At 44.9% G+C, this 25,949-nt stretch overlaps 1 protein-coding gene across 1 annotated transcript in view; it reads right to left on the bottom strand.

Moving 5' to 3' along the window:
- The window catches only part of LOC113407511 (centrosome-associated protein 350-like), a 167,587-nt gene that overhangs the window by 84,246 nt on the left and 57,392 nt on the right, over positions 1 to 25,949 (bottom strand). Inside the window, exons 9-13 of the mRNA XM_026656103.1 lie at positions 22,095 to 22,241; positions 13,404 to 14,068; positions 12,597 to 12,718; positions 9,646 to 10,706; positions 7,133 to 7,286 (exon numbers count right to left, since the gene is read on the bottom strand). Coding sequence (XP_026511888.1) covers positions 7,133 to 7,286; positions 9,646 to 10,706; positions 12,597 to 12,718; positions 13,404 to 14,068; positions 22,095 to 22,241 — 2,149 coding nt within the window. The remainder of the gene's footprint in view (positions 1 to 7,132; positions 7,287 to 9,645; positions 10,707 to 12,596; positions 12,719 to 13,403; positions 14,069 to 22,094; positions 22,242 to 25,949) is intronic.

Raw genomic sequence — 25,949 nt, 5'->3', positions numbered from 1 at the left:
GGTGCCTTTCATCCATTCCGCAATGGCGATGAACAACTGAGTTATTTTACGAAAGGGCTTTGTCTGGACTATATAGAAGGCGAGTGCCCTTCTAACGTCGAGAGAATGGAGGCGTTGTTCACGTAGGTCAGCATGCGGTTTTGGGTAGAAAACCAGTAGGAAGATATCCTGGCTCACGTAGAAGCGGGACACCACTTTTGGTAGAAAAGCCGGATGAGGTCTTAGTTGGACTTTATCTTTATGAAAGATGGTATAGGGCGGCTCACACGTGAGAGCCCGTAGTTCGGAGGGATAGAGAAGAAAGCAGGTGGTCAGCGGCTCGAAAGGAGGGCCCATAAGACAGGAGAGGACCAAGTTAAAGGTCCCATGCAGGTAAGGGTGGCTTCGTTGGAGGATGGATTTTCTCCAGGCCTTTGAGGAAACGCCGCACGACCGGGTGTGCAAACACCGAGCGCCCCGCTGCGCCTGGGTGAAATGCAGAAATGGCCGCAAGGTGGACCTTAAGGGATCCAAAGGCTAGGTGCTGGTCCTTTAAGGACATCAGGTAGTCCAAGATGCACGGAATGGAAGCCTGGGGCGGGGGCACCTGCCACTGAGTGCACCAGCTGGAAAACCTCTTCCACTTAGCCTTGTAGGTAAGCCTAGTCGACGGCTTGCGACTTTCCAGAAGCACCCACATTACGGAATCCGAACTGGCGCGTTCAGCCTGGTTCAGCCACGGATCCTCCAGGCCATGAGGTGGAGCGACTGAAGGTCCGGGTGTAGGAGACGACCGTGGGTCTGGGAGATGAGGTCGGGGTCGAGAGGAAGGCGTAGAGGGGCCTGAATTGACAGGTCCAGCAGGGTTGGGTACCAACACTGACGCGGCCAGGCAGGGGCTACCACTATGACATCTGCCTTATCCCGGCAGATCTTGAGGAGCACCTTGTGAACCAGCGGGAATGGTGGGAAGGCATACAGCAACTAGCCCAACCACGTGATCTGAAAGGCGTCCGCTAACGAGCAAGGGCTGACACTCCGGAAGGAGCAGAAAACTGGACACTTTCTGTTGGTCCGCAAAGCAAACAAGTTGATTCGGGGAAATCCCCAGGTGCGGAAAATGGAATGATATCCGGGCGTATGGACCATTCGTGAGTCAGAAAACGCCTGCTCAAAGTATTCGCCAGAACGTTTTGGACACCCGGCAGGTACAAGGCCTGAAGGTTGACGGAGTGGGCTAAGCAGAAGTCCCACAGAAAGAGGGCTTCTTGGCAGAGCCGCGATGACCGAGCTCCGCCTTGCTTGTTCAGGTAGAATATGGCCGTGGTGTTGTCCGTTAGGACTGCTATGCAGTGGCCCCGCAAGTGGGGAAGAAAGGCTTGGCACGCAAGGCGGATCGCCCTGAGTTCTCTGATGTTGATGTGCAGTGACAGCTCGCTCTCATGCCATAAGCCCTGCATTGTCAGGCTGCCGAGGTGGGCTCCCCATTCCAGGGCAGATGCATCTGTAACCAGAGTCAAAGTGAGTTGGGGGGGATGGAATGGGACCCTGGCACCCACCATCTGAGGATCCAGCCACCACTGCAGGGAGTCGAGTGTGCACTTTGGGACCGTGAGGACCATTTCTAGGCTGTTGTGTCCCGGTCGATAGGCAGACGCCAACCACGTCTGAAGCGGCCTGAGCCTTAGCCTGGCACGTTGCACCACGTATGTACAGGATGCCATGTGACCCAGCAGCCTGAGGCACTGCCTTGCTGTGGTGGTGGGAAACTTGCAGAGGCTGGTAATTATGCTTGCTATAGCCAGGCGCCGTGCTTCCGGAAGGAAAGCCCTCGCTTGGTTTGCATCCAGGACTGCTCCTATAAACTCTATAGTTTGAGTAGGGGCGAGGACGGACTTGCTGAGGTTTACCATGATACCCAAGCGAGTGAACGTGTCCATGAGTAGGGGTACCTGCGACTGGATGTGATGGTGAGACCGGCCCCGTATAAGCCAGTCGTCTAGGTGCGGGAAGACGTGTACGTGGTGTCAGCAAAGGAAGGCAGCCACGACCGCCATGCACTTGGTAAAGACGCGGGGGGCTGTGCACAAGCCAAACAGGAGGGCTGTGAACTGATAGTGCGTCTTGTCCACCACGAAACGGAGGAAACATCTGTGAGGCGGAGTAATCGATATGTGAAAGTATGCGTCTTTCATATCGAGGGCGGCATACCAGTCTCCCGGATCCAGTGAAGGGATGATAGTGACTAAGGAGACCAAATGGAACTTCAGGTTGACGATGTACTTTTTGAGCTTCCTGAGGTCCAGAATAGGTCTTAGGCCTCCCTTTGCCTTGGGGACAAGGAAGTAGCAGGAGTAAAAACCCTTGCCGCTGAGCTCCCGAGGAACTTCCTCCACTGCCCCTAGGGCAAGGAGGGATTGAATCTCCTGGATGAGGAGTTGCTCGTGAGAAGGGACCCTGAAGAGGGACAGGGAAGGGGGGGTGGGAGGGCGGGATGGAATGGAAATGGATAGAATATCCCATCTGCACCATGTGGAGGACCCAACCGTCCGAGGTAATATGGGACCAGGCATGGTAGAAACGGGATAGACGGTTCAGAAAGGGATAACTGTCTCGGGTAAGAACTGGTAATCCGTCCTCTGGCGCACCTTCAAAATGGGCGCTTAGGGCCCGCGGGTGGCTTAGACTGTCCTTGACCTTGTCCAGAGGAGGGGCGAGACAATCTACATCGAAAGTATCTACCTCTGCGACGAGAAGGGTCCTGCCTCGGTCTAGGAGAGAAAGGACGTTGCTGGGTGGTCTGTGGCCTAAAGGGCTTCCTCTGGTTAGCCGGGGTATGCATACCTAGGGACTTAATGGTGTTTCTCGTGTCCTTTAAGGTATGCAGGCGGGAGTCAGTTTGATCCGCAAACAAGCCCTGGGTATCGAAAAGGAGGTCCTGGATGGTATGCTGGACCTCGGGCAGGAGGCCAGAGGACTGAAGCCAGGCATTCCGCCGCATAGCGATTCCTGACGCCAGAGTGCGCACAGCTGCATCCGCAGCATCGAGGGAACCCTGGAGGGAGGTCCTAGCAACCAGTTTACCTTCCTCAGCAATGGCCCCCAGTTCTGTACGAGCCTCTGCTGGGAGAAGATCTTGGAATTTGAGGACCGCAGACCAAGAGTTAAAATTGTACCTACTGAGGATCGCCAGCTGGTTAGCAATCCACAGCGAGAGACCCCCAATAGAATAAACCTTTCTCCCAAAAAGGTCCAGCCGTTTTGAGTCTTTTGATTTGGGAGCAGGCCCTTGCTGGCCCTGTCTCTCCCTGGCATTTACCGTGTCTACCACAAGCGAACATGGGGCAGGGTGGGTAAAAAGGTACACCTCTACCCCAATATAACGCTGTCCTCAGGAGCCAAAAAATCTTACTACATTATAGGTGAAACTGTGTTATATCGAACTTGCTTTGATCCAGAGTGTGCAGTCCCGCCCCCCCCGGAGCGCTGCTTTACCGCGTTATATCCGAATTCGTGTTATATCGGGTCGCGTTATATCGGGGTAGAGGTGTATTCATAACCCCTGGTGGGGACAAAGTACTTTCTTTCTACCCCCTTAGCTGTGGGGGGAATGGAGGCTGGGATTTGCCAGAGAGTCTTTGCATTGTTTTGGATGGTTTTATTCATGGGAAGGGCCACCCTGGAGGGCCCTTCCGGGCCTAGAATGTCCACCATGGGGTCCTCATCCTCCACAACCTCCTCAATTTGGAGGTTCATATTGAAGGCCACACGCCTCAGCAATTCTTGGAGGACCCTAAAGTCCATCGGGGGTGGCCCAGACGTGGATGTGCCAGCCACAGCCTCATCAGGGGAGGACGAGGACGACTCCACTGGGAGGGCCGGTGCGGATGTAGCATCCTGGTCGGAGATGGGTGGCTCCTCCTGGGGAGCTGGGGTAGCCTCTATCGCAGGTGCTGGCTCCACAGTTTGGTCTGGGTCAGGAGGAGGGCAGCTGAGAGTTGCCTCAGGAGGCATGGCGCTCGAGCGAGACGGCGGCCGGGCAACTGGGGGAGCGCCCTGGGCTTGATGGTATGCCCAGGGTGTCCAAAACTGCCACTGGGGTTGCCAGTGGGACGCTGGTGGAACTTGGCCGAGGCTCCCTGGGCCAGAATGAGGGATGTCCGAGACCCCTGAGGCTCTCTCCGAACTGCCAGAAGGGGATCAGGACTGCGACGGCCAAGGAGGGGCGGTGCAGGAGTGGACTAAAGCAGGCACCGAGTCTCTTGGAAGGCGCAGGTCGTGCCGGGATCAGCGCCGTGAGGCTGATCGCGACCGGTGCCATGTTGGCGAACGGTGCCGCGCTGGTGAGCGGTGCCGCACTGGTGAGCGGTGCAGTGACGGGGAGCGGTGTTGGACCGCGGACCGGTGCCGTGGCGATCGTTGACGCGGGGATTGGGAACCCGTACCTCTTCGGTCCGAGCGGTGCCACGAGGTCACCAATCGTGACCTGGACCTCGAGCGGGACCATATTCGCGCAGTTGAAAGCGACCTTGAGCGGGAATGGCTCTGAGGTTCGAGACCGCGGGATCAGCGCCGCGAGTCAGACCGAGACCTGGGGCTGTGCTGGGACTCAAAACGGCGCCGGGACTCCGAGCAGGAATGAGATGCTGGTCTGAGGGCTGACAGCCCGAACATCGCCGGTTTGCCCTTGGATGGCACAGGGACCCGTGCTGGGACCGGAGTCACCAGAGCAGTCATCTCGATGAGACCTCTCGCCGCCTCTAAGGTGTCCGGTGTGGACGGTAGAATGATCTCTTCTACTTGCACCGTCCCGTGTGGAGGGGTGGCCTGAAGAGATCTAGGCATGGTGGCCTGCTTAGAGGTCTGGCCAGGATCTTGCTCTGTCGGGACCTTGGTAACTGTCTTAATCCTAACAGGGGGTCCTCCCACGGCTTGCTTCTTGGCAGCAACAAGGGAATGGGAACGGTGCCGAGGTGGACGTTTTTGGGGCCTGGGAGATCGCCGGTCCCGAGATGAGCGCGGGATCTTCTGCGGTGCCGAAGATGGTACCGCTGGAGGGACGCTCCGTACCGACGCACTCGGGCCCGCGTCTTGAGAGGGTCGCAGGGCCGACTCCATGAGGAGTTGCCTAAGACGAAACTCCCTCTCTTTACGCGTCCGGGGTTTGAACGCTTTACAAATCCTGCACTTGTCCGCTTGATGGCCCTCCCCCAGACACCTGAGACAGAAATCGTGGGGGTCGCCCGTAGGCATGGGCCTGTTGCAAGACTTGCAAGGCTTGAAGCCCTGAGACGGCATGCCCCAGGGCCCCACAGGGCAGTCGTTGACGAGACTGCCCTCAACAGCTAAACTACACTTAATACTATAGAAAAACAATTAAAACTTACTAACTACTAACTATTTACAATGAAGATAAGAGAACGCTAGGGATAAGTGGAACACTTGATAAGACAAGAGATCACTCTTCCAACAACCGTCACAGGCGGTAAGAAGGAACCAAAGGAGGGTCGGGCCAGCAGGGGCTTATACAGATCGCCATTTCGGCACCACTCCAGGGGGCTCCCCAGACAGCCCGATGGGTAGCTGCTAGGGTAAAAGTTTCCGACATCCGTGCACGCGGCGCACGCACACAACTAACTGGAATTGATATGAGCAATCACTCGAAGAAGAACCAACCATTTTCACAATAAATTGGAAGATCTGGAATGTCATGGTCTTGAAATTCCAAGCAGCTACAGAAAAGGTTTCAAAATTCTATCAGAATTTTAAAAAAATATATTTCTGTTACTAAACCTTACTGGAACCTTGAAAAAATTCTAGACATTTACAACAACTACTACAAAAAGACAAAAGAACGAGGAGTACTTGTGGCACCTTAGAGACTAACAAATTTATTTGAGTATAAGCTTTCGTGGGCTAAAACCCACTTCATCGGATGCATGCAGTGGAAAATACAGTAGGAAGATATATATACACAGAGGACATGAAAAAATGGGTGTTGCCATACTAACTATAATGAGAGTAATCAAGTAAGGTGGGCTATTATCAGCAGGAGAAAAAAAACTTTTGTAGTGATAATCAGGATGGCATTTTTCTATGTCCTCTGTGTATATATCTTCCTACTGTATTTTCCACTGCATGCATCCGATGAAGTGGGGTTTAGCCCACGAAAGCTTATGCTCAAATAAATTTGTTAGTCTCTAAGTGCCACTAGTACTCCTCGTTCTTTTTGCTGATACAGACTAACATGGTTACCACTCTGAAACCTACAAAAAGACCGTAAGAAATTATAATTTGGCAATTATATAGGGCTTAATATCTTCAAAGTGTTTTGAACATTAAGCCTCATAACAGCTATGAAAGCTTAGGAACTATTATTCTCACATTCTACAGATGGGGCAACAGACCCAGAAGAGTTAAGTGACTTGCCCAAGCCCACATAAGAAGTCAGGGCAGAACCAGGATTAGGTTTCAGGAGTACTCAATTCTCTGTCCTACACTGCTTGCTCCGAGGCCATGTGGCTTGACATATTAGCTGTGTAGGCCACAGATACAGCAGAACCTCAGAGTTATGAACCCCAGAGATATGAACTGACCGGTCAACCACACACCTCATTTGGCACCAGAAGTACGCAATCAGGCAGCAGCAGAGACCAAATAAATAAATACATAAATAAATAAAGCAAATACAGTACAGTACTGTGTTAAATGTAAACTACTAAAAATAAAGGGAATTAAAAAATAAAAATAAAAAAGATTTGACAAGGTAAGGAAACCGTTTCCTTAAATTAAGATGGTAAAAACTGCCATTTTTCTTCTGCATAGTAAAGTTTCAAAGCTGTATTAAGTCAATGTTCAGTTACAAACTTTTGAAAGAACCATAATGTTTTGTTCAGAGTTATGAATGTTTCAGAGTTATGAACAACCTCCATTCCTGAGATGTTCCTAACTCTGAGGTTCTACTGCAAATAGTTTGCCAAATCCTACTGTAAGGAATCGCCTTTTTCACTAATGGGATAAAATAGTGTAACAGTACCCTTTTGGGGGCTATCCACACATTACTTGATGCAAAAGGGAAGCTGCTTATAAGTACTCTCAAAAATTCAGTATCATTTTTCATTTAGATTTTCTCCAAATGTTTCTACATAATTACCTAGGCTCAAGAGCAATCTGTTTGTCTGTCAAAGTTCCACTGCCCTGTGATGAAACAAAGTCATCTTCATACGAAACAACACTATCTGGAGGGCTCATGGTAGGAAGTAAAGGTCGCAAGATTGGAGACCCTCCATTTGACCTTTCCTCAAATCCTGTGAAAAAGGGGAAAAAAATAAAATAAAAAAAATAAGACAGTTGATACTAAACTCCATGTAGCTCACATGACAGGCAATGAGGCTGCAGGCCTTAAATACTTCCACCAGTACTGAGCAAGAAAGAATGTCTTCCCAAAAGAAGCATGCTAAATGAACATGATAGAACTGCCATTGGATGTCTAATACACAATGTCAACTATATTCTGCCTCTTTTCTATACTGAAGTAACAAGCCACTTAGAAAACATTATCTGAATAACATGATGCTTGGGAGTGGAGCCATCTGGAGAGCTAGAGGGAGTAAATTCCATCATCTTTGAAGAATGAAAAAAATAATCGAAAAGGACATAATGTAAACTAACTTGTGGAAAACATTCAGCAGCAAATGACTACAGTACCTGAAGGCAAGAGCAAGTGCCTCACAGAGGAGAATTAAGTGCACTGGTAAAAGGACAGAATAGCTATGTACAAGAATGGAATGCAATGTCCTGCATGAAAATTCTGGAAAATATGCAACAAGGCACCAAATAGAGCAATTAACACTATAAACTTGCTCACTTAGTAAGAAAGATCCTGCCTATTGATATACCACCAGCGCCTAATCTATGAAGACCAGAGATTGCTACAGAGATCTCAGTTCATTAACTGTCTGTTGTCTGCCAAACTATTTTTCAGAGCTACCACTGGATAAGACAACATATGAAGAGTTAAAGTTAAAAAAAAAAAAAAAAAAATCTACCCTCTACCAAAGTAACCTACCCCTGATTGTGCAGCATTATTTCGGTGAGCAAAGAGAATCTGGCATATATACAGTCACTGACATTACTACTTGCAAATAATATGCATTCCATCTTCCTGGAATAACTGAAATGGGAAGAGAACGGGATGAAATGCTGTTAAAGCTTTGGCACAAAGCTTGATCCTTGTGTTAGAAATAACTCACTTAAGAAATCGCATCGGTGGGATTGGTGGGTGGATTTGAAATGGAGCAGTGGTAGGAGGAAGCATACTCCCAACCACTGGCTCAGCTCTCCCTGTTGGCTCCACTTGCCCAGCTACATTAAAGAAACCTGAAAAGAAAGAAGAGGGGCAGGACTTACCTTTTTCTCAGCCTCAAGACCCTTTTACTATTTAATTTAAAAAAAAAAGCTTTCCAACCCAGAAGCTGGCAAAGTGGTCTGAAAATAGTTATAGATGCCAAACTGAAAGATGTCCACAACAGCATGCATCTGAAGTATATTTAAAGGGACACTGAGCATATATGGAATTGAGATGAACAGAATGGGGAGGGAAAGAGAAAAATACAAGTGGCTTACAAAGAAGTAGTAGTTAGGGAGATTTCTATGGAGAAATTGTTTGGTATTGTCAGGGGTGAAGTCATCTATCAAACACATTCTGATCCTCAAACCCAACCCAAGATAGTTAGGTGTAGCATAGTACTTTGGATATGACAAGATACCTGATAAAACCTAAGTATACAATTCTAAAAATATATAAAATTAACTTGTACCACATATAGTTCAATGTTCTAAAATCATGTTAAATACATTTTAAAAATACAATTCACTCCCAAATTAGACTGTGTTGCATTTAACAGTTGAATAGGTCCAACGTTCTAATTACCTACACTCTGCAGGAGTGTAGCAACCTAAACACAAAAGCAGTCTTCTGCTTCCAAAAACAATGGAATTCTTTTCATGGAGCAGGAAAAAATAAAATCAGGTCAATCACTTATTACTCAAAACTACATCCATAAAACTTTCCTGTGAATCGTAAAAATGGCCATAGCAGATCAGAGCAATGGTCCACCTAGGTCAGTATCTGGTCTTCCGACAAGGGTCAATGCCAGGTGCTTCAGAGGGAATGAACAGAACAGGTAATCGAGTGATTCATCCCGTATTGTCCACAACCAGCTTCTGGCAGTCAGAGACTAGGGACATCCAGAGCATGGATTTGCATCCCTGACCATACTGGATAATAGCCACTGATGGACCTATCCTCCATGAACTTATCTAATTCTTTTTTGAACCCAGTTATAGTTTTGGCTTTCACAACATCCCCTGGCAACGAGTTCCAAGGTTGGCTGTGTATTATGTGAAGAAGTACTTCTTTTTGTTTGTTTTAAACCTGCTGCCTATTAATTTCATTGGGTGACCCTGGTTCTTGTGGAATAAATAACACTTCCTCATTCACACTTATGCCTTATTAACAGTTCCTTATTAATCCATCTTCATATTTATTGAGATTCTTGAAAACTGAGTCATCACCAGTGAATTCAACTACAAAATGCAGTCAATATGAAAATTATGAATATACACAAGATTCCCCGGTGTAATATTTCCATTTCTTTTCCTTACCTTTTCCATGTAGTTGGTAAGATTTTGCAAATATGTTGATGACACTATGTGGACTTCCCTTGGCCAGTTCCTCCCATGGTCCCTTGCTTTGTGTGCCACTTGTCTGTGTGAAAAGTGGTAAATACTTTTCTGCCTCCTTCTGAAACTCTTTTATGGGCTCAAAAGCAGTTCTCTCCCCAACACAGAACTCCTTTTCTTTTAACACCTCAACAATTTTCAAAGGAGACTGCCTACGTTGGTCACCTTCCTCCTCAGAGAGACTCCCCTCACTTAGAAGAGGTCCTTCACTGATTGAATCTGTGCTGGAATTGTGAGGAATTATGCCTTTGTTTTGACTATAAGCCTGATTTTCAGACCCAGGGGAGTCAGTTTGCCTCTTTGATAAATGTCCTAATATTCCTTCAGGTCTGTGACTCGCTGGGGATCTCATTCCAAGGCTGACTGCAGCAGTATGAGGCCTGATAGTCTCAGGGAGCTTTTTAAATTCACTAAGGTTGCCCACTCCAGGAAGGTTATCATCAAAGGTTGTATGAGACACACAAGTAACCAACATTTTCTGAATTCTGGCTGAGAAAACATCTTCATTATCCTCTCTCACAGGAGGACTCACAGCCTTAGCCCAGTGTCCATCATCCTGCTTCCCCAGCAGTAGTTGCTCAGAGTTCCACACTGAGCCATAGTTGATGCCAGCCCCAGCTAACTTCTTGGCTTCACTTTCAATTCTGCTAGACAAAGAAGCAGCTGTAGCTTTCAGGGCTTCAATACGATCCAGTTTACTCTTATATTGGCTGGCACCAGGCTTTACCAAGAGATCTTGCTGTGCAGCAGATGAAGTCAGGTAAGGCTGAGGTGTCAAAGTCAAGGATCCCACAGCTGTGTTGTGGTTCCTTCTGGTTGACAGTACTGAGTCAAAGTCCTTTGGCAAAAGGCCCATCTGCTCCAGATCCAAAAGCTGGGAGAAAAGTCCTCCACTTGAGCCAGCAAGAGGTTGTGGGTGAGAGAGTTGGACTCTTGGGCTCAGTCTATCTGGCTGTATCCACGTAGGCTCCATCAAATCATTTCTAGAATCAAAAGACAAGACTGAAATTTGTGACCAAGTGCAACATTTGTGAAGTACTAACAGCTCATGTGAACTTATATCTTTGCAACAAAAGTGTTTTTCACAGACATCAAAATACAACAATCTTTTGGGAAATAGAAATTATAGATGTACCAAAAATAAAAATGCGCTATACTGTATATACATAAAATATACAGCATATACATACAAAGTCTAAACACTCTCTTAAATTGCATTATGTTGTACCAGATAATATTCTTTGGTAAGAAAAAGCAAGATTTTTGCAGAAGTTTACAGAATGCAGTTCAGATGACACCTTGCTTTCCCTGCCACTCCTGTCTTCCAAGCTCAGAGAATCCTCTCCAGTTTTACTCACATTACCCTCCCAACACTTCATAGCAACTGACGCACTGGGCAAGGACTAGACACATTTAGTGTGGAATATAAGCATATTCACAAATGTATAAATAAAATAAAAGACTTTTATTATAGATACCTAAGTTTCCCCTAACTAGGGTTCTACAAATGCATCTCTCTTCCAGTGATCCAGTGTCTTGGAATTTCCTACTTTAATCTTACTAGCATAGTCTGAATATTAGGTTTCCTGAGAAACCCACCAGCTAAGTCCTGCTTCTCAACTTACTACATGGCTCTCCAAATAAATTATGCAGCCATTCTAGTCTCCGTTCTTCCCTGTTATTAGCACCCACACCTAGGTATTGCTAAGGTGCTCATCACAGTAGTATATTAATATTGCATTATACAGCAATACCAGTGTAGTATTTGAACTATTACCACTTGAATTTCCTAGCCCTAGCTAAAACTCTTCCTGCCTAAGAGACAAGTATTGCTACACAACAAAACTGTGTTTTAATTTGACCAAGGTAATGAGATACATAAATTTAAGAAACGGTTAAGTGATCATGTAATTAAAGACCAGATCACAGGGCATACGTACAAGGGGACAGAGTTAAGGATGTGTATGTAGTCTTAACAGTCATTTCCTCACTTTTGCTTGTTTCAATGTGCATCCTGAATATTTTGTTAACATAAATTTGATTACATTTATTAAGTGGTGTCCATCAGTTTAAATGTCCAGAAAAGAAGACAGTTGATGTTCCAAAGGACTTACAACCTAAATTAGACAATATATCAAATGATCAGATGACAGTTCAGTGTCAAAACACTGCGCAGAGATTCCACTCCATGCTGCTTCTGACTTTAGTGAATTAATGAAAAGCGTTACAGAAAATGAGCAAGAGTCTGCTTACCACACAAGAGGGAGAGAGATTATTTCATGTATGAAGGCAACGGTTGATGGTTATAAATTGAGTATTTTGGAGGAAGCAGAAGGGGGAAATAGGAGCAAGCTGGGGAATAGGAAGAAGTTAGACCAGAGATGCAAGCAGAAACAGACTTGTGTGGAGCCCTGAAGGTGAGAATCAAAAGTTGGAACCTCAGTCTGAAAGTGAGGAAGAAAATAATGAGGTGATTCAAATAGAGAATGCAATCTAACTGGCAGATATGGTTATATGATTACTTGTTCTTGCACTGGGGTGATGACAGAGGAAAGACCAGTCCCTGATGCGGAATGCACACCTCTCTGAGATATCTATAGAAGAATAACAGCAGCAGTTGATGTCAATTATATTTTAAATACTATTTATAGATGCTATAATTTTGAGGCAGATTGGTAATCAAAATTTATTTTTTTGTGCATCAGATTCCTGTACAACCTCAAAATAAAAGTTTATTACTGCACTTCAAATATTCCTTCTGTCATAGAACACTTTTATATCACTAATCACTATAAAAGCAATCGTTTTAGAAGTGTACTATATGTTCTATGGAGAACTAGAAGTCTCTGACTGAAACGTCCATACCTACTTACCTAACAAGAGGCTGTGGAGGTTCCGACAGGGACATATCACTACTGGAAGATGCACTAGGAGGACGTTCTTGTGCCTTGTTTTCTTTGTCAGATTCCCCAGATGGTTGATATCCAGGCCTGGGCTAGAAATAAAAAGAAGACTCTAACAGCAAAATTTTCAGAAGCGCCTAAAGTGACTGAGGAGCTTAAGTCTCAATAAAGTCAAAGGGACTAGAAGAAATTCAGCATTAAAGTTTTACTAGCATGCAAAAATAGAAAAAAGGAGAGGGCATTCAAGATTTTTGTCCCAACAAAACTGACTGGTGGGACACAAGCTTTACTCACACACAGAGCCAGCCAAAGAGGAACCAGGAAAGTTAACAGTAATGACCTGTCACCAACAACCATGTTTCACATTCAGCCTCAAATAGCAATGAGTTGAATGACCTCAGTAGTCACAGCTCTGCCAAAGTAAGCTGAACTGAAGCCCCTCACTCAGTCTGAGGAGTTTTACTATATGCATTTCTTAAGTTTCAATCATTGTATCAGTTAAGCAATACATTAAACTCTGATGTTAGTTAGAATTACGAGAGACTGAATTTCCATTCACTATTATTGTGTGTCTTGCTGATGCGAGGAGATTCTGCAGTTTATCTGTCTTGTGGGCGAATAAAATTTTGGTTTTTAGTATAGATCATTGTTTTCATGGGTATAATCTGCTTCTTTCCTTAACTGCTACCTTAATAAAGATAATTCAGGACCTTCCTAAGTATTCTACCCTCTATTTCTATGCCTATCTTTAAAATACTGATAGTGAAACTGCCATACCTGCATTTCCTGCGCAACAGGGAGCTGAGAAGTTTCCTCTAGCAAAGTGTGTTCCAGCAACAGTTTAGAATAGGTTTCCTGTAGTCGCCTAGCTGCTGAAGGTTCAGAAGTTGGCATGTTCTTTGCCTTAGCAAAAGCCTCTCTCTGTTTCTTGTAAAGCTCTTGAAGTCGTTTGTTCTTCCGTTCTGTTGCCTCTTTCTGTGCCTTCTTCTCTTCATTCTGCCTCCTCTTCCTCTCCTCTTGCTGTCTAATAATGTACTGGCGAACCTCATCTGTGTCATAGTGACGTTTCTTGGAGATAACTTGAGGCTCTTCACTAGCAGTTAACTTGTCTGGTTTCCTTTTTGTTGGACTGTGGCTCCTGGCACCTTGTGTAGGCAGTGCAGATTTCTGACTGTGCCTTTCCCCATCTTTCTCTTGCTTTGTACTTGGAATCACTGAGTCCAACTGCAGATCATCAAGAATTCCACGTATCTCTATAGGCAGAAAGTCCTTATTTAAGGAGGTATGGTCTTCATCTTGTTTACTATCTGGAAGAGTAGAGTCCAATTTCTTCAGGTTACTCTCAGACTGTACTTTACTCCTTGACCATTCAGAACTTCTTGGACAGGTTTTGTGGGTAACATCCAGTCTGGGATCTGACCCTGTCCTTCCAATAGGGCCTGCTAAAGAATGAAAGGTGTCAGATGCTACATCTAAACATTTTGAATGGGAAAGAAAGGTGAGGAGGGGAGATTTTCTTTGTTTCAAACTAATCACATAAAAATGGTCAATAATTGAAGAGCATAAAAAGTAAGGAGATGAACTAGTATTCTCTTGTCAGTTCCACTCGAAAGAGAAAACATCCTGTTTTATATATCAAAAGCACTGTACTAAAAAGCTTTGATATATAAAGCAAAGATCTGGGAAGTAGAAGCCACCACTGAAATATCTGCAAAAAATTGTAATGCACCAAGCAGAGCCAATGATGTTCAAAGCTCTTATATAAATTAGTACTAATTGGAAATGGATAGGCTGTAGCCAGGACACTGCTACCAAAATGCACATATTTTAATAGTTTCCATTAGCACTACTATAGTTAAGGATCTATCAGTTTATAATTAAATCCCTTCCGTACAGCTTTACAAATATGCTGTAAAGTTTGCTTCAGAATGAAACTAGACATTGGGCAAAGAAATGATTACAAGTGCAATTTTTCTTCCAAATTTGATGTGAAATGTGTACATTGTTAGAATACCCAAAGAATCTTGCAAGTTTTATAGTCTTTTCTTTACAGTTTTTGAAATCAAAATGGCCACATTAAATTGTATGGACCATAGTGTCAATCCATATAGAGCTATATGAGCTATCATATTAATCTTAAGTAAAAATATAGATTTGCCACATTGGATTGGACTATAGCCATTAAGACCAAAGGTGGCCAAAATTTGCTGCTTCAAAGGAAAGAAGAAATCTTGTAATACACTATTACAACCCTCTAACATTGGAAAAAATCCTTCTTGATCTCTACAGTGATAATTTTGTGTCATGCAGCTTTGGAATTACTCTTCTCTTAACACCATAACTACAAATGTGAAAATCTGAGAGTTCAAGAATTTTGTTTTTGCTATAAGATGCAGATCAGAATTTGCCTCCAAGTTTACAACCAGGGTTCTTAATTATCGCAAGGGTTACAAAAAGGTATAACTGATTCCATAATAAAATACAACTGCAGATCTTAGACTACAACCCTAGGCTTATCTATACACACAAGTTTCACCGGTTTTAATTATAGGTGTAATGTTGCACCAAATTAGCTAAACCACTGCAACTTTGTGTGAACACTTACATCAGTACACAAAGTTGCAAACTGGTGCAACACCACTCTTTTTTAATTCAAAACACAGATGAATTTTCTTCTAACTTTGCAGAAACCCTCTTTGCCTTAAAAGCAAAAAAACAAACAAAAACCCCCACACCTGGGTACTTCTTACAGTATCTGGGGCTCTCCAAGATGTTTTCGTCTGTGCGGATCCCACCCCAGGTGCCCAACGCAGAGCCTTGATCTTTGGAAAAAGCAGTGTCCACTGGGGCCGGGTGCCTGCATCCTGAATGTCCTCACACTCTCCCTTGTCCCGTCCCCACACATAAGGGCATATAGGGCATAGCAGCTGCAACTCTCCCTCAGTTCCCTGGCTAATTCAGAGAACTCCAAAAAAGTGGGGAATCGAGGTTGGATCGTGGAGTGGGATCCACACAGATAATGACATCTTGAAAAAGCAGTTACTATAAAGGTAAATAACCACTTTTTCTTAATCAAACATATCCATGTGGATCCCACTCCAAGTGACTGATAAGCAGTGCCCCATCTGGAGGTGGTATAAAGGAGTCTGAACTGCCACTAAAGAATGGTTATAATACCGCAGTCCAGAACTTGGCATCTGATCCTGCAGTCAGATCAAGGGACCCTCAAGGGGTGCATGTAGCGGACTTGCAAATGTCAGATAGGGGAGGTTTCTGAATCAAGAAAAGGAAGCAGTTTATGCTCCAGTGGAATATGCTTTAACCTTTGAAGGAAGAGGTATCTCAGCCATACGGTAGCAAACTGATGCACTGAGTAACCCATTTTGATACTCTCTGGGGGGAGATGATTTAGCGCTTCAGGTCACTGGAGAAAAGGCAATAAAAAGACTGGAAGACAGTCAAAGGATGTGTCCTGAAAGGGTAGTATAATAAAACCCTTGAAACATCAAGGCCTGGAGTTTCTTCTCCCTGGGAGTAAAATGGAGTTTAGGAAAGAAAATAGGTAAATTGATGGACCAGTTTAAATTAAATCCGGACATTAGAAAAACCTCAGATGAGGTGTCAACATCATCTTGCCTCTGCAAAACGTTGTGTAAGGAAGATCAACCACGAGAGCGTGGAGTTTGCTGATCTTACTGGCCGATGTGATGGGATTAAAAAGACTGTCAAGAGAATGAGAGGTGGTGGAAAGAGCATACTAAAAGGTGCTCCAAGAGTGGCATCATGAGGTTTGCAAGGATGATATTAAGATTCCATGCAGGAGAGAGTTCTCTGACTATTGGGTAAGTATGCAGCAACCCCTTTAGAAATCTGGATACCATAGGATAAAAAAAAATGAATATGACTGGACAAGTGCATGACATGCAGCGAATGCTGCACGGCGGATTGTAATGTAATTGAAAAAAATCCAGAATGTTTCAAATATATGATATAGTCAAGGATCTTTCGTATAGAAGCTTTCAGCAAGTCAAAGTTGTGCTGAGCTACTCAAGTTGAAATTTTTTTTCCATTTATAGGAAAAAGGTCTCCTCGTGGAGGGATTTCTGCTTTGGAATAGGATCTTGTAGAGAGCTGTCTCAGTCAGCAGCACTCAACAAGCCTACATCCAGACTATCAGATGCAGTGACCCTTGGTCTTGATGTAGAATCTGACCTTGATCCTGCAATACAACATTTAGGCTTGGCAGGATTAAATTTTAATTGCTAACTATCGGTAAACGTTAATTTTCAGCTGACACACTGAAATCGATGAAAAAAAAAAATCAATCGGTAACAGCCAGTGTGCCTACTGGGATCGGATATCACCAGCCCTGCAACCATGGAGGGAGCACCCTGCAGCGAGTCCCCTGCAACCCTGCTGTAACAGGAGTACATGAGTGGGTAAGAGACAGTGGAGCTGCAGAGGGCTCCCTGAGCTGCCTCAGGGTTGGTGATACCCGATACCTACAGGCACAAGGTACAGAAGGAGGCTGTGGTCCTGGCATGGCAGAGCAGAGACCCCTGACCAGGACTGCAAGGAGGAGGAGCCCCCAACAGCAGGGGATGCCACCCCACTGCTGATTGGCTCCTGCAACAGTGCAGGGAGCCATCTGCAGCCCACTATCATGGACCCACTCCCTCTCACCAGCTGGGAATGCCGGGGGTCTCTGGTCTGCCCAGCCAGGATTGCAGCCATCTCTACACCGTGTCCCTGCAGGGATTGGGTGTCAGTGGCCATGCAGGGAGACCTCTGCTGCTCCACTGTCACAGGAGTGAGGTGCCATGATAGTGCAGTTGAAGAGGGCTCCCTGCATGGCCACGGGGCCAGTGACACCCGATCCCTGAAGGAACAAGGTGTCAGGGAGGCTGCAGTTGTCATAGAATATCAGGGTTGGAAGGGACCTCAGGAGGTCATCTAGTCCAACCCCCTGCTCAAAGCAGGACCAATCCCCAGAAAGATATTTACCCCAGTACCCTAAATGGCCCCCTCAAGGATTGAACTCACAACCCTGGGTTTAGCAGGCCAATGCTCAAACCCCTGAGCTATCCCTCCCCCCAGTGGAAGAGAGACCCCTGGCCAGGATTGCAAGGATGAGGACAAGCTCCTGGCTATAGAGGAAGTCACTGCACTGCTGAGAATTTCCTGTCTGGGAATGGCTCCCACACTCCCAGCTGGTGAGTGGGGCTGGTAAGACTCAATCCTGACAGGCATAAGGTGTGGGAAAGACTGCGGTCCTGACCCAGCAGAGCAGAGACCCCCGGCCAGAACTGCGGGGAGGCGTCCTCTCCCCAGTCGCAGAGGAAGTCGCCCAGCTGCTGAATGATTTCATCCTCTGGCTGGAGCCATTCAGCAGCGGGGTGATCTCCCCCATAGCCGAGAACTTGTCCTTCTTGAGGCTCTGGAGGTCTCTGCTATGCCCTTCTTGGACCCCCGCCTTTCCTGTACCTTGTGACTGCTGGGATTCACTGTCACCAGTCCCATGGTCGTGCAGGGAGCACTCTGCAGCTCTGCTGTCATGGACCTGCTCACTTACTCACCAGCCAGGAGCATGGAAGCTGTCCCCGGGCAGGAACTGTTCAGCTGCAGGGTGGCCTCCCCCATAGCCAAGGGCTTGTTGTCCTCCTTACAGTCCTGGCTGCAGAGGGCTCTGCTCTGCCCGGCCAGGGTGACCCCCCCCCCACCCCCGCACCACATCTTGTGCCCTGGTGTCTTGGGCCCCTCAGCAGTTCATCACTGTCAGCACTGCCCTAACTCTAACTTCAACCTTCCCCCACAACCATAAAAATAAAAATAGTTAATAGAAAAATATCTTTAAAATAAAAATGTATATAAATAATCTAAATTAGAAAAATCAAAAATTGAATTCTGCCAAGCCCAACTATATTTGGGCAGTCTGGAAGTGGAATGGGAGGCTAAGCAGATGTCTGGGGAAGGTCTATCAACCAGAACTGTATTGACTTGTATGGGACCATCAGGACTAATGAGAAAGACTCTGTCTCATCTGATCTTGCATGTCATTCTGGGAATGATGGGAAATGGTGAGAATGCGTATATGAGACTGGCATCTTGCCTCCCCAGAAGAAAAGGCTGGACATTTCAGATGTTCTTTGGTGACGAACAAGTCTATGACAGGATTTCCCCTCTAGTGAAAAAAAATCAGCTTGATAAAGCTCTTCAGAGACCACTCGTAGTTGGTGATGAATTGTCTGTTTAGTAGTCTGCTAAACTTTGCTGACTCCTGCGAGACGGAGAGACGTTACCTGGGTTGTTGGCACAATGTCCATAACTCGATAGCTTCTTGACATGGGGGTGATAAGCAGGTGCAGATGCACCTGCATATGTGTTGACTGTATGAATCTGTACTGTGGAATTCCATAGGACAGTCTGGAATGCCATGGAAGTTAATTTAATTGCTTGTAGCTTCAGAACATTTATGTGAAGAGTTATTTTCTTTTCAGATCAAATCCTTTGTATCTGGAGGTGGTCCAAGTGAACACACCAACCTGCTCATGATGTGTCAGTGATCAGCATCTTTGCAAGAGTCAGAGAGAAGAGAAACCATTTTGGAAATTCTTGGGGTTGGACCACCAGTTCAGTGCTGATGGGACCACAGTTCTCATGCTAATTTGATCTCTTGTAGGACAATACACCAACTTTAACCAGGCTTGTAACAGGTGCGCGTGAAGTTTGGCAAGAAGCTTCATGTAAGTGCAGAGTGACGGGGCCTAGAAAACCAACACAGCTCCATACCGTGTATGCTGGATTCAATTTAATACTGGTGATTATTGACTGAAGAAACTGAAATCGGTCTTCAGAAAGATATGACATCACCAATTTGGAGTCAGTCAAGACTTCTCTATTAATTCTTTTGCCTGTGATGGGATGGGAGACTATTTGTCGTAGTTCACTAAAAGGCCCATTTGAGTGAACAAGTGAAGGACATAGTTCAAAGCTGCAGTAAGCTCCTGATGGGATAAGCCTTTGATTAGCCAATCATCTAGATATGCATAGACATGGATGCCTTGTCTAGCCAGCGTCTGAGGTATCAATGGATGCTAGTAGCAATGTTTTGGATACTAGCTGGGGCTTCCTTAATGATATCTTTCAGCTCCTTTCTGGCATCTTGTGGGAGCCTGGATATGTAAGGAGACACCCTATCCCATACAAGGTAATTACATTTTTCAGATAGGGCCTGTTAATTGACAAATCATAACTGTAGTGAGGCTGATGAACAGGCCATTCTCCGAAATGAGCTCAGTTTCTTGGGATATCTCTCACCTTAGATTTTCAAGCACAGGAGAGACCACCAAAGAGCCTGGTGTCAGGGGAATATAAAACTGCTCCTACCCCTTTTAGGATAGCTGGCAGTGTTTCTCTGTTCTGTTAGCCATAGGAGATAGAGTAGCTGGTGTTTGCCACAAGGTCTTAGCAAGATCCAGGAGGTCCTCGTTGACAGGTTGTACTATCCTAGCAGGAGCAGATGAGTGCAGAATATCAAAAAGCTTGTGAGAGCCCTTTTTTTAAAATTTTTCTTTTTAAAGTGATAGACGTTTCAATGTCAAGTGTCTTGGCAATTCTGGGGCGCAGGTCCTGAAACTTTTGAAGTCATCAGATTCTGGTACAAGGGTTGAAGAAACAGCTTTGGCTGGGGGAAGAAGACAATGTGTGCCTGAAATGCAAAGGATGTTGCTCCTCAGGTTCTCTGGTGTCTGTTCCTCCTCAGACACTTGCTCCCTCATCTCTCTCAAATGATAGTGATCTGGGCATAGAAGTGGAGGGGAAACAGAGATCTACTCTACTTCCTAGAATGGTAGGAAGGTCTCCTGGATGTCCAGGACCGAGATCCCCAAAATGCACAATCCCATGATGGCACACCGTATTGGTAAGACTGGTTCAGATCGGGTTGACCAGGCCACTTGTATGCCTGTGATAGATGTGTGTGTAGGAGCTCTAAAGGAAGAGCCTCTTGTTTGTAGTGATATAATGATCTGAGGTGAGAAGACTCCTTGCTCAACACAGAAGAAAAAGTGTGCTCCAGTGAGGAGGACAACAAAGAAACAGTCAAGGGACAGTTTGACCTCTGGGGAGATCTTGATGCCAAGAAGTCAAAATTATGCACTGGTGCCAATTATGAAAGTCTTAGTACCAAAAACATCACCAGGCACAAGATAGTCTCCTCCAGTAAAAAATCATCAGGCACCGTTAGGAATTCCATAGATGGTGCTGATATTGAAGCTGCCACCTGTGTCAATGCCTGTGCCAGTGTTATTGTAAGCACTGGTACCACATGAGGCTAATGCTTCTTCAGCACCAAGCTGAAGGTTGAGCCAGCATCACTTACTCCTCCTGTGATGGGCAGAGGCATAGTGATTGGTTCCCTGGAGAACTGATGTTAGGGCCCTTCTTTACAGAAAGATAGGGACTGGTGCCAGGAACCATGGGGGTGTCTATATTTGGGTCTCTCGTCTCACAGAAGACGCTGCACCAGTCTTCAGTGCCAGTATGGACTTTGGTGCCGGAGCCTTGCCTGATGCCAAGGATTTTTTGTTGGTACCCATTTTGGGAGTCATGTGCTGGGTAGCAGGGGCACTAGCAGATTAGAACTTAACAGTGGTCGGATCTGTCTTAGAAGTTGATCCTCCATCGTCGGGGTCTGAAGTGACCCTACACTGTTTGAGGCAGTGAAACTTTATACAGGCTTCCCTGAATTTCCATGTCCTCGTGGAAAAAAGGTCCAGCACAGCAAACCCCGACCTGGAATGTGGCTCTCACCAAGGCAGAATAAACGGTGGCTGTGGCCAATAATGAGAGGGATTAAGCCATCCAGAAAAGACGTGGTTTGCAGTCTGAAGACTTTGAATCTGCCATTTTGGTGCAGAAAGAGGCGCCTTTGCTTTTTTTAAAGAGATAATCCAAACAGAAAAATAAGAAATAAGGAATAACAGAGGGTAAAAAGGGAAAAATCAGCCCTGAGTTAAGAGGAGAAGGAACAATAAGGGGTAGCAGACAAATGCTACTAGTTCTTTCTCACTGCCAGGGCTGGTAAGAGGGAACAGAGGGACTGTACGGCTGCTCTACCCTTTATGCTTTTGAGGTGGGAAAGGGGAGGCACAAGGGCATGGAAGGTGCAGACACAGCCCCAGTGGACACAGCTATTCAAAAAGATTCTGGTCTCACATTCATATACACCTGCAGTGGGATTCACAAGACACAAAGAACTGACAATTTTCAGACCAAACTAGTTTTCCAAGTCAAAGTCATATGAGATAAAAATAGGGCTTTATAACAAAAGCAGGTTGAGTTGCAACCTTAACTGCTGCATATTCCTAATATAGTAGGAGCCTCCATAAATCTTAGAAGTCTGTAAAGTTGTTAAATAAAAAATTAAAACCAACAGAAAAAGCTAGTGTTAAATATAGCACAGCTTACGAGATTTAGTAGCTCTCTCCCTTCCATTTCTGTCACTGGATGTTGCTCTTTTGTGCTGTTGCTCTACTTTAGGTGCTGGACCCAGTATCTTTTTCACTAGCTTTTGTCCATCCCGCCAGGAAGATGTACTTATCAGATGGCCTCCACCTAAACAAAGAGCAAATAATGAAGTACTGCATGTATTTTCCAGTGTATCTTGAACGTACCTAGTACTTAACATAACCCTTCTACTTATTATTACACTAAGAACTATCACTATATTCCAAACAAATGGTGCTACTTCAGTTGCACAACCCAGGCCTAATAAATAGCCTCGAAGCATAAAAGTATATGAAGGCTGAGGTATAATGCTTATTACCGATGTACAGCACAAAGTAAAAACCCAAAGCATCTTGCAGTAACTTGTATCCCTACAAAAAACTGTAGAAGTAATAGTCCTGTGCTGGCCTAAAAGATTTGAAGACAAGTGTTAGTGAAAATAAAGAGACAGAGAATCTGTAGAAGACTGTGAGGTTGAGAAAAGAGGCTTTGTATCTTGAGTGGGGGGTAGGAAAATGAGAAAGCAGAGCAGAAATAGAACGAGAGATAAAATTTCAGAGTAACGAGAATAAAAGGAGGCCCAGAATGGGGGGGGGGGGGGAAGAGAAGAATGAATGGTTCATTTTTAAGTACTGAGGCTAAATGAGCATCAATTCAGTTTACAGAAAGGACTTTAGAAAGCAATAGCATTTTTAAGAGCAAATTTGCTGCTGAAATAGATGGCTCTTACGAATGTACAAATGTGAATCAACAACAGTCCTGGGCTATGCAAATCCACTGGATTCTAGCAAGGACTTCTGTGAAGGGGAAGTTTAAAGGGTTAAGACACTATCTTAATGGTTTATGCATTGCTTAGGAACAGAATTTAGTTATAAAGGGTTACATCACAATTATTTTTTTCAAACATGCATTAATATTATTCAATGATCCTATATCAGATCAGAGGCTGGCAGATCTGGCACAAAATTATCTTCACTGAATGCTTATAAGATTAAACATGTAAATTCATCTGACTAGTTTTTCTTCCCATTAGCTTCCCACACAATATTTAATGATCTTTTGAAGTAAAACATCAAGATCCTTGGATGAAAAGATATATACAAGTGCAAAGCAGTACACTAATTATTTAATTTGGGCCATTTATCACTTTAATCTCTGCTGAGAAACACCTAATTTGCAGGTAATTAATAATCAGGTCAATTTGTCTCTCTCTTAGTTGGGATTTCCAACCATATATGTTCATACACTAGAGCATGAGCATAGTTTAAAAACTAGACATAAATAAATAGGGATATCAGCCTACTGGCCCTACAGGGCTCTGAGAAGCCTAGACATTGAATCTAACTAAATTAAAAAACTAAACCCAACACAGCAGATCTAGTATGTTTTGACATTCAATGTCTTCAATGCTCCTTTAATGAAAGCAGTAGACCTCTAAGATAAAAGGTTGAAAAGACACCATTTCAGTGGCTACTTATATTGTAAACTATGCAAGTGCTTTATGACCCTGTCACTTGAACTTGAAACAGGTTACCATGAACCTTTTAAAATAGATGCACCAGCCAAAGAGATTCTCTTGCCCAACTTGCTGCTCTCAATTATTTCTATACCCCTCCACAAAGCCAGAAGGAAGAGCTTATCTTCTATTTCAGCTCAGCTGTCTACACTAAAAGAAGCTAACAAAGCAGAATATGAGCTGCAGTTATTTATAGTACTTGGCTGTGTTATGCATTCTGTTACTGCAGTGACTGAAGGGGGAGGGAACATTATTACAGATATAACATTGAGCCAGCTCTGATGCCTCTCCTCTAAGAATTTCAGTACAAAAACATGAGGAGAATTATGTAGTCCAATACAGGGGTAGGTGCAGCTGGATAACACCACAAAATCAACATGGTTACTGAGTTCAACTGCCTCTGTGCTACTCCCCCTTTCTGGACTAATGGTATGGTCACAAATATTTTATGGAAAACTCTTAATTATTTTTCTTTTCAAGGAGACATTTGGTTCCATTCTTAATCCAGGCTACCCTTTCAACTTTGTCTGGGAAATCCATCCTCAGATTCCCAAATAAAACCAACTGATGGTAGCAGCAGCTCTAAAATTCAAGCTACTTTAAAGACGAATCCAGAACACACAACTTCTGTTAGAGTTTTGATAACTCTACTTTCTATGTAAGGGAGGAGGTTTAGCCATTCACAGTTCATGAACAACATGAATTCAACAGAGCACAAAGAAACAGCTTCATATCTAACATTTACTTTCAATACCAGTTTCAACTATTAGCCATCATCACTAAAATGAGACATTTACACACTGCTCTCCTAAGTACTATATACTGAGTGCACAAGTTCTATATTGTGCCACATTAACTTTTACTCCCAAAGAGTTTCAGGAACATAAATTTGTATATGGCTTAACTTTATAAGCCTAGTTAAAGAAAAAGGAGCTAACTACAGACCACAGTACATTCTGAGGTTAAATATGCAAAAATAAATGCCTTATGCATTTTTTAAGCTATGTTAGTATATTGATTGGGTTGATCCTGATGATTGCTTATTTGACATGAAAGTTCAATTCAAAAATAATTCTATCTGAAAGGTTTTCCATTTACTTTTATTACTTATAATACCAAAGATTAGTACAACTTAAAGGAAAAATGTCTCCCTTCATTTGTTTAGTTGGGGTACAGGAAAAGCAATGGAGAAGGAAGTTGTTCCCCTCCACCTCCCAATTCCCTCCACAGACCTGGATCTGTACACAGGAAGGGGAGGGGATGAGGAAAAAGGAGAGGGACTCCTTCATTCTATTCCTAATCCATCAGGCCATAGGAGGATAATGCAACAGGTTCCATTGACCCCCACCCCACCTATTAGCAGTGGAGGCTGATGGCCCCTCCATCATTGCTGGCATCTATCTGTGAGAAAGCAGGAAAGCAACATGCAGCATCCCACTGTGATACTCTGTACCCCAAAGCAACACTCTGGCACCCCCGTATTCACCAGTGTTATAATTGCAACAAACCTTGTACAAAATGTGTCATGCGAGGTGTTGATGGAAAAGTTATGGTTTGCTGAATATGATTATCCTATTTGTATGCATGTATCATTTTTGTATCTGAAGTTATGAATATTGACTATGTACCTGTATTTCAAATGCGTTTGCTCCTGTGGTAACTCCCACAAGGTAGTTTACATCCAGGTTAGCCAGCACATTGTGAATGGATTATTCAAGTTGATGGGCCATCAATGAACACAATGGGCCATGGAAGAAGCTTATCCCCACCCGATGGACTTTCCTCTGAATGTTCTAGCCAGAATATGGGTAATGTCCCCTGCTATGACTCATCGAAGCATGCAAGAGCATGTGACCAGCTTATGTGACACTGGTAGGGTTACCATTCGTCCGGATTCCCCCGGACATGTCCGGCTTTTTGAGCTAAAAATAGTGTCCGGGGGGAATTTGTAAATGTCCGGTCTTCCCCCTCCCATGCAGAGCGCGCGCAGCTAACAGGGCAGCCGGCTGGATGGTGCCACTTACATGGGGCTCCGACAGCCAGAGAGAGCCCCTCCTCCGCTTCCCCTGCAGCAGAGATCACTCCCTCTCTCCCTGCATTCGCAGATCGCCTCCGGCAGTCTGGAGCTCCTCCCCCGCTCCTCCTCCACTGCTGCCCAGCGTGCCGGGACGAACAGCTCAGGCCGTTCCTGAGCAAGCTCACACAGACATTAGGCGAAGGCCAACAACAAAGGGGGCCAGAAGGTCGGAGAAGGGGCAGGGAAGTTTTGGAGGGGGCAGTCAAGAGACGGGGGGGGGGGG

This window comes from Terrapene carolina, unplaced genomic scaffold, assembly GCF_002925995.2.
Source record: "Terrapene carolina triunguis isolate 2854851 unplaced genomic scaffold, T_m_triunguis-2.0 Scaffold212, whole genome shotgun sequence".
In the NCBI taxonomy this organism is placed as follows: Eukaryota; Metazoa; Chordata; order Testudines; family Emydidae; genus Terrapene; species Terrapene triunguis.
This window is presented reverse-complemented; position numbering and strand designations above follow the sequence as displayed.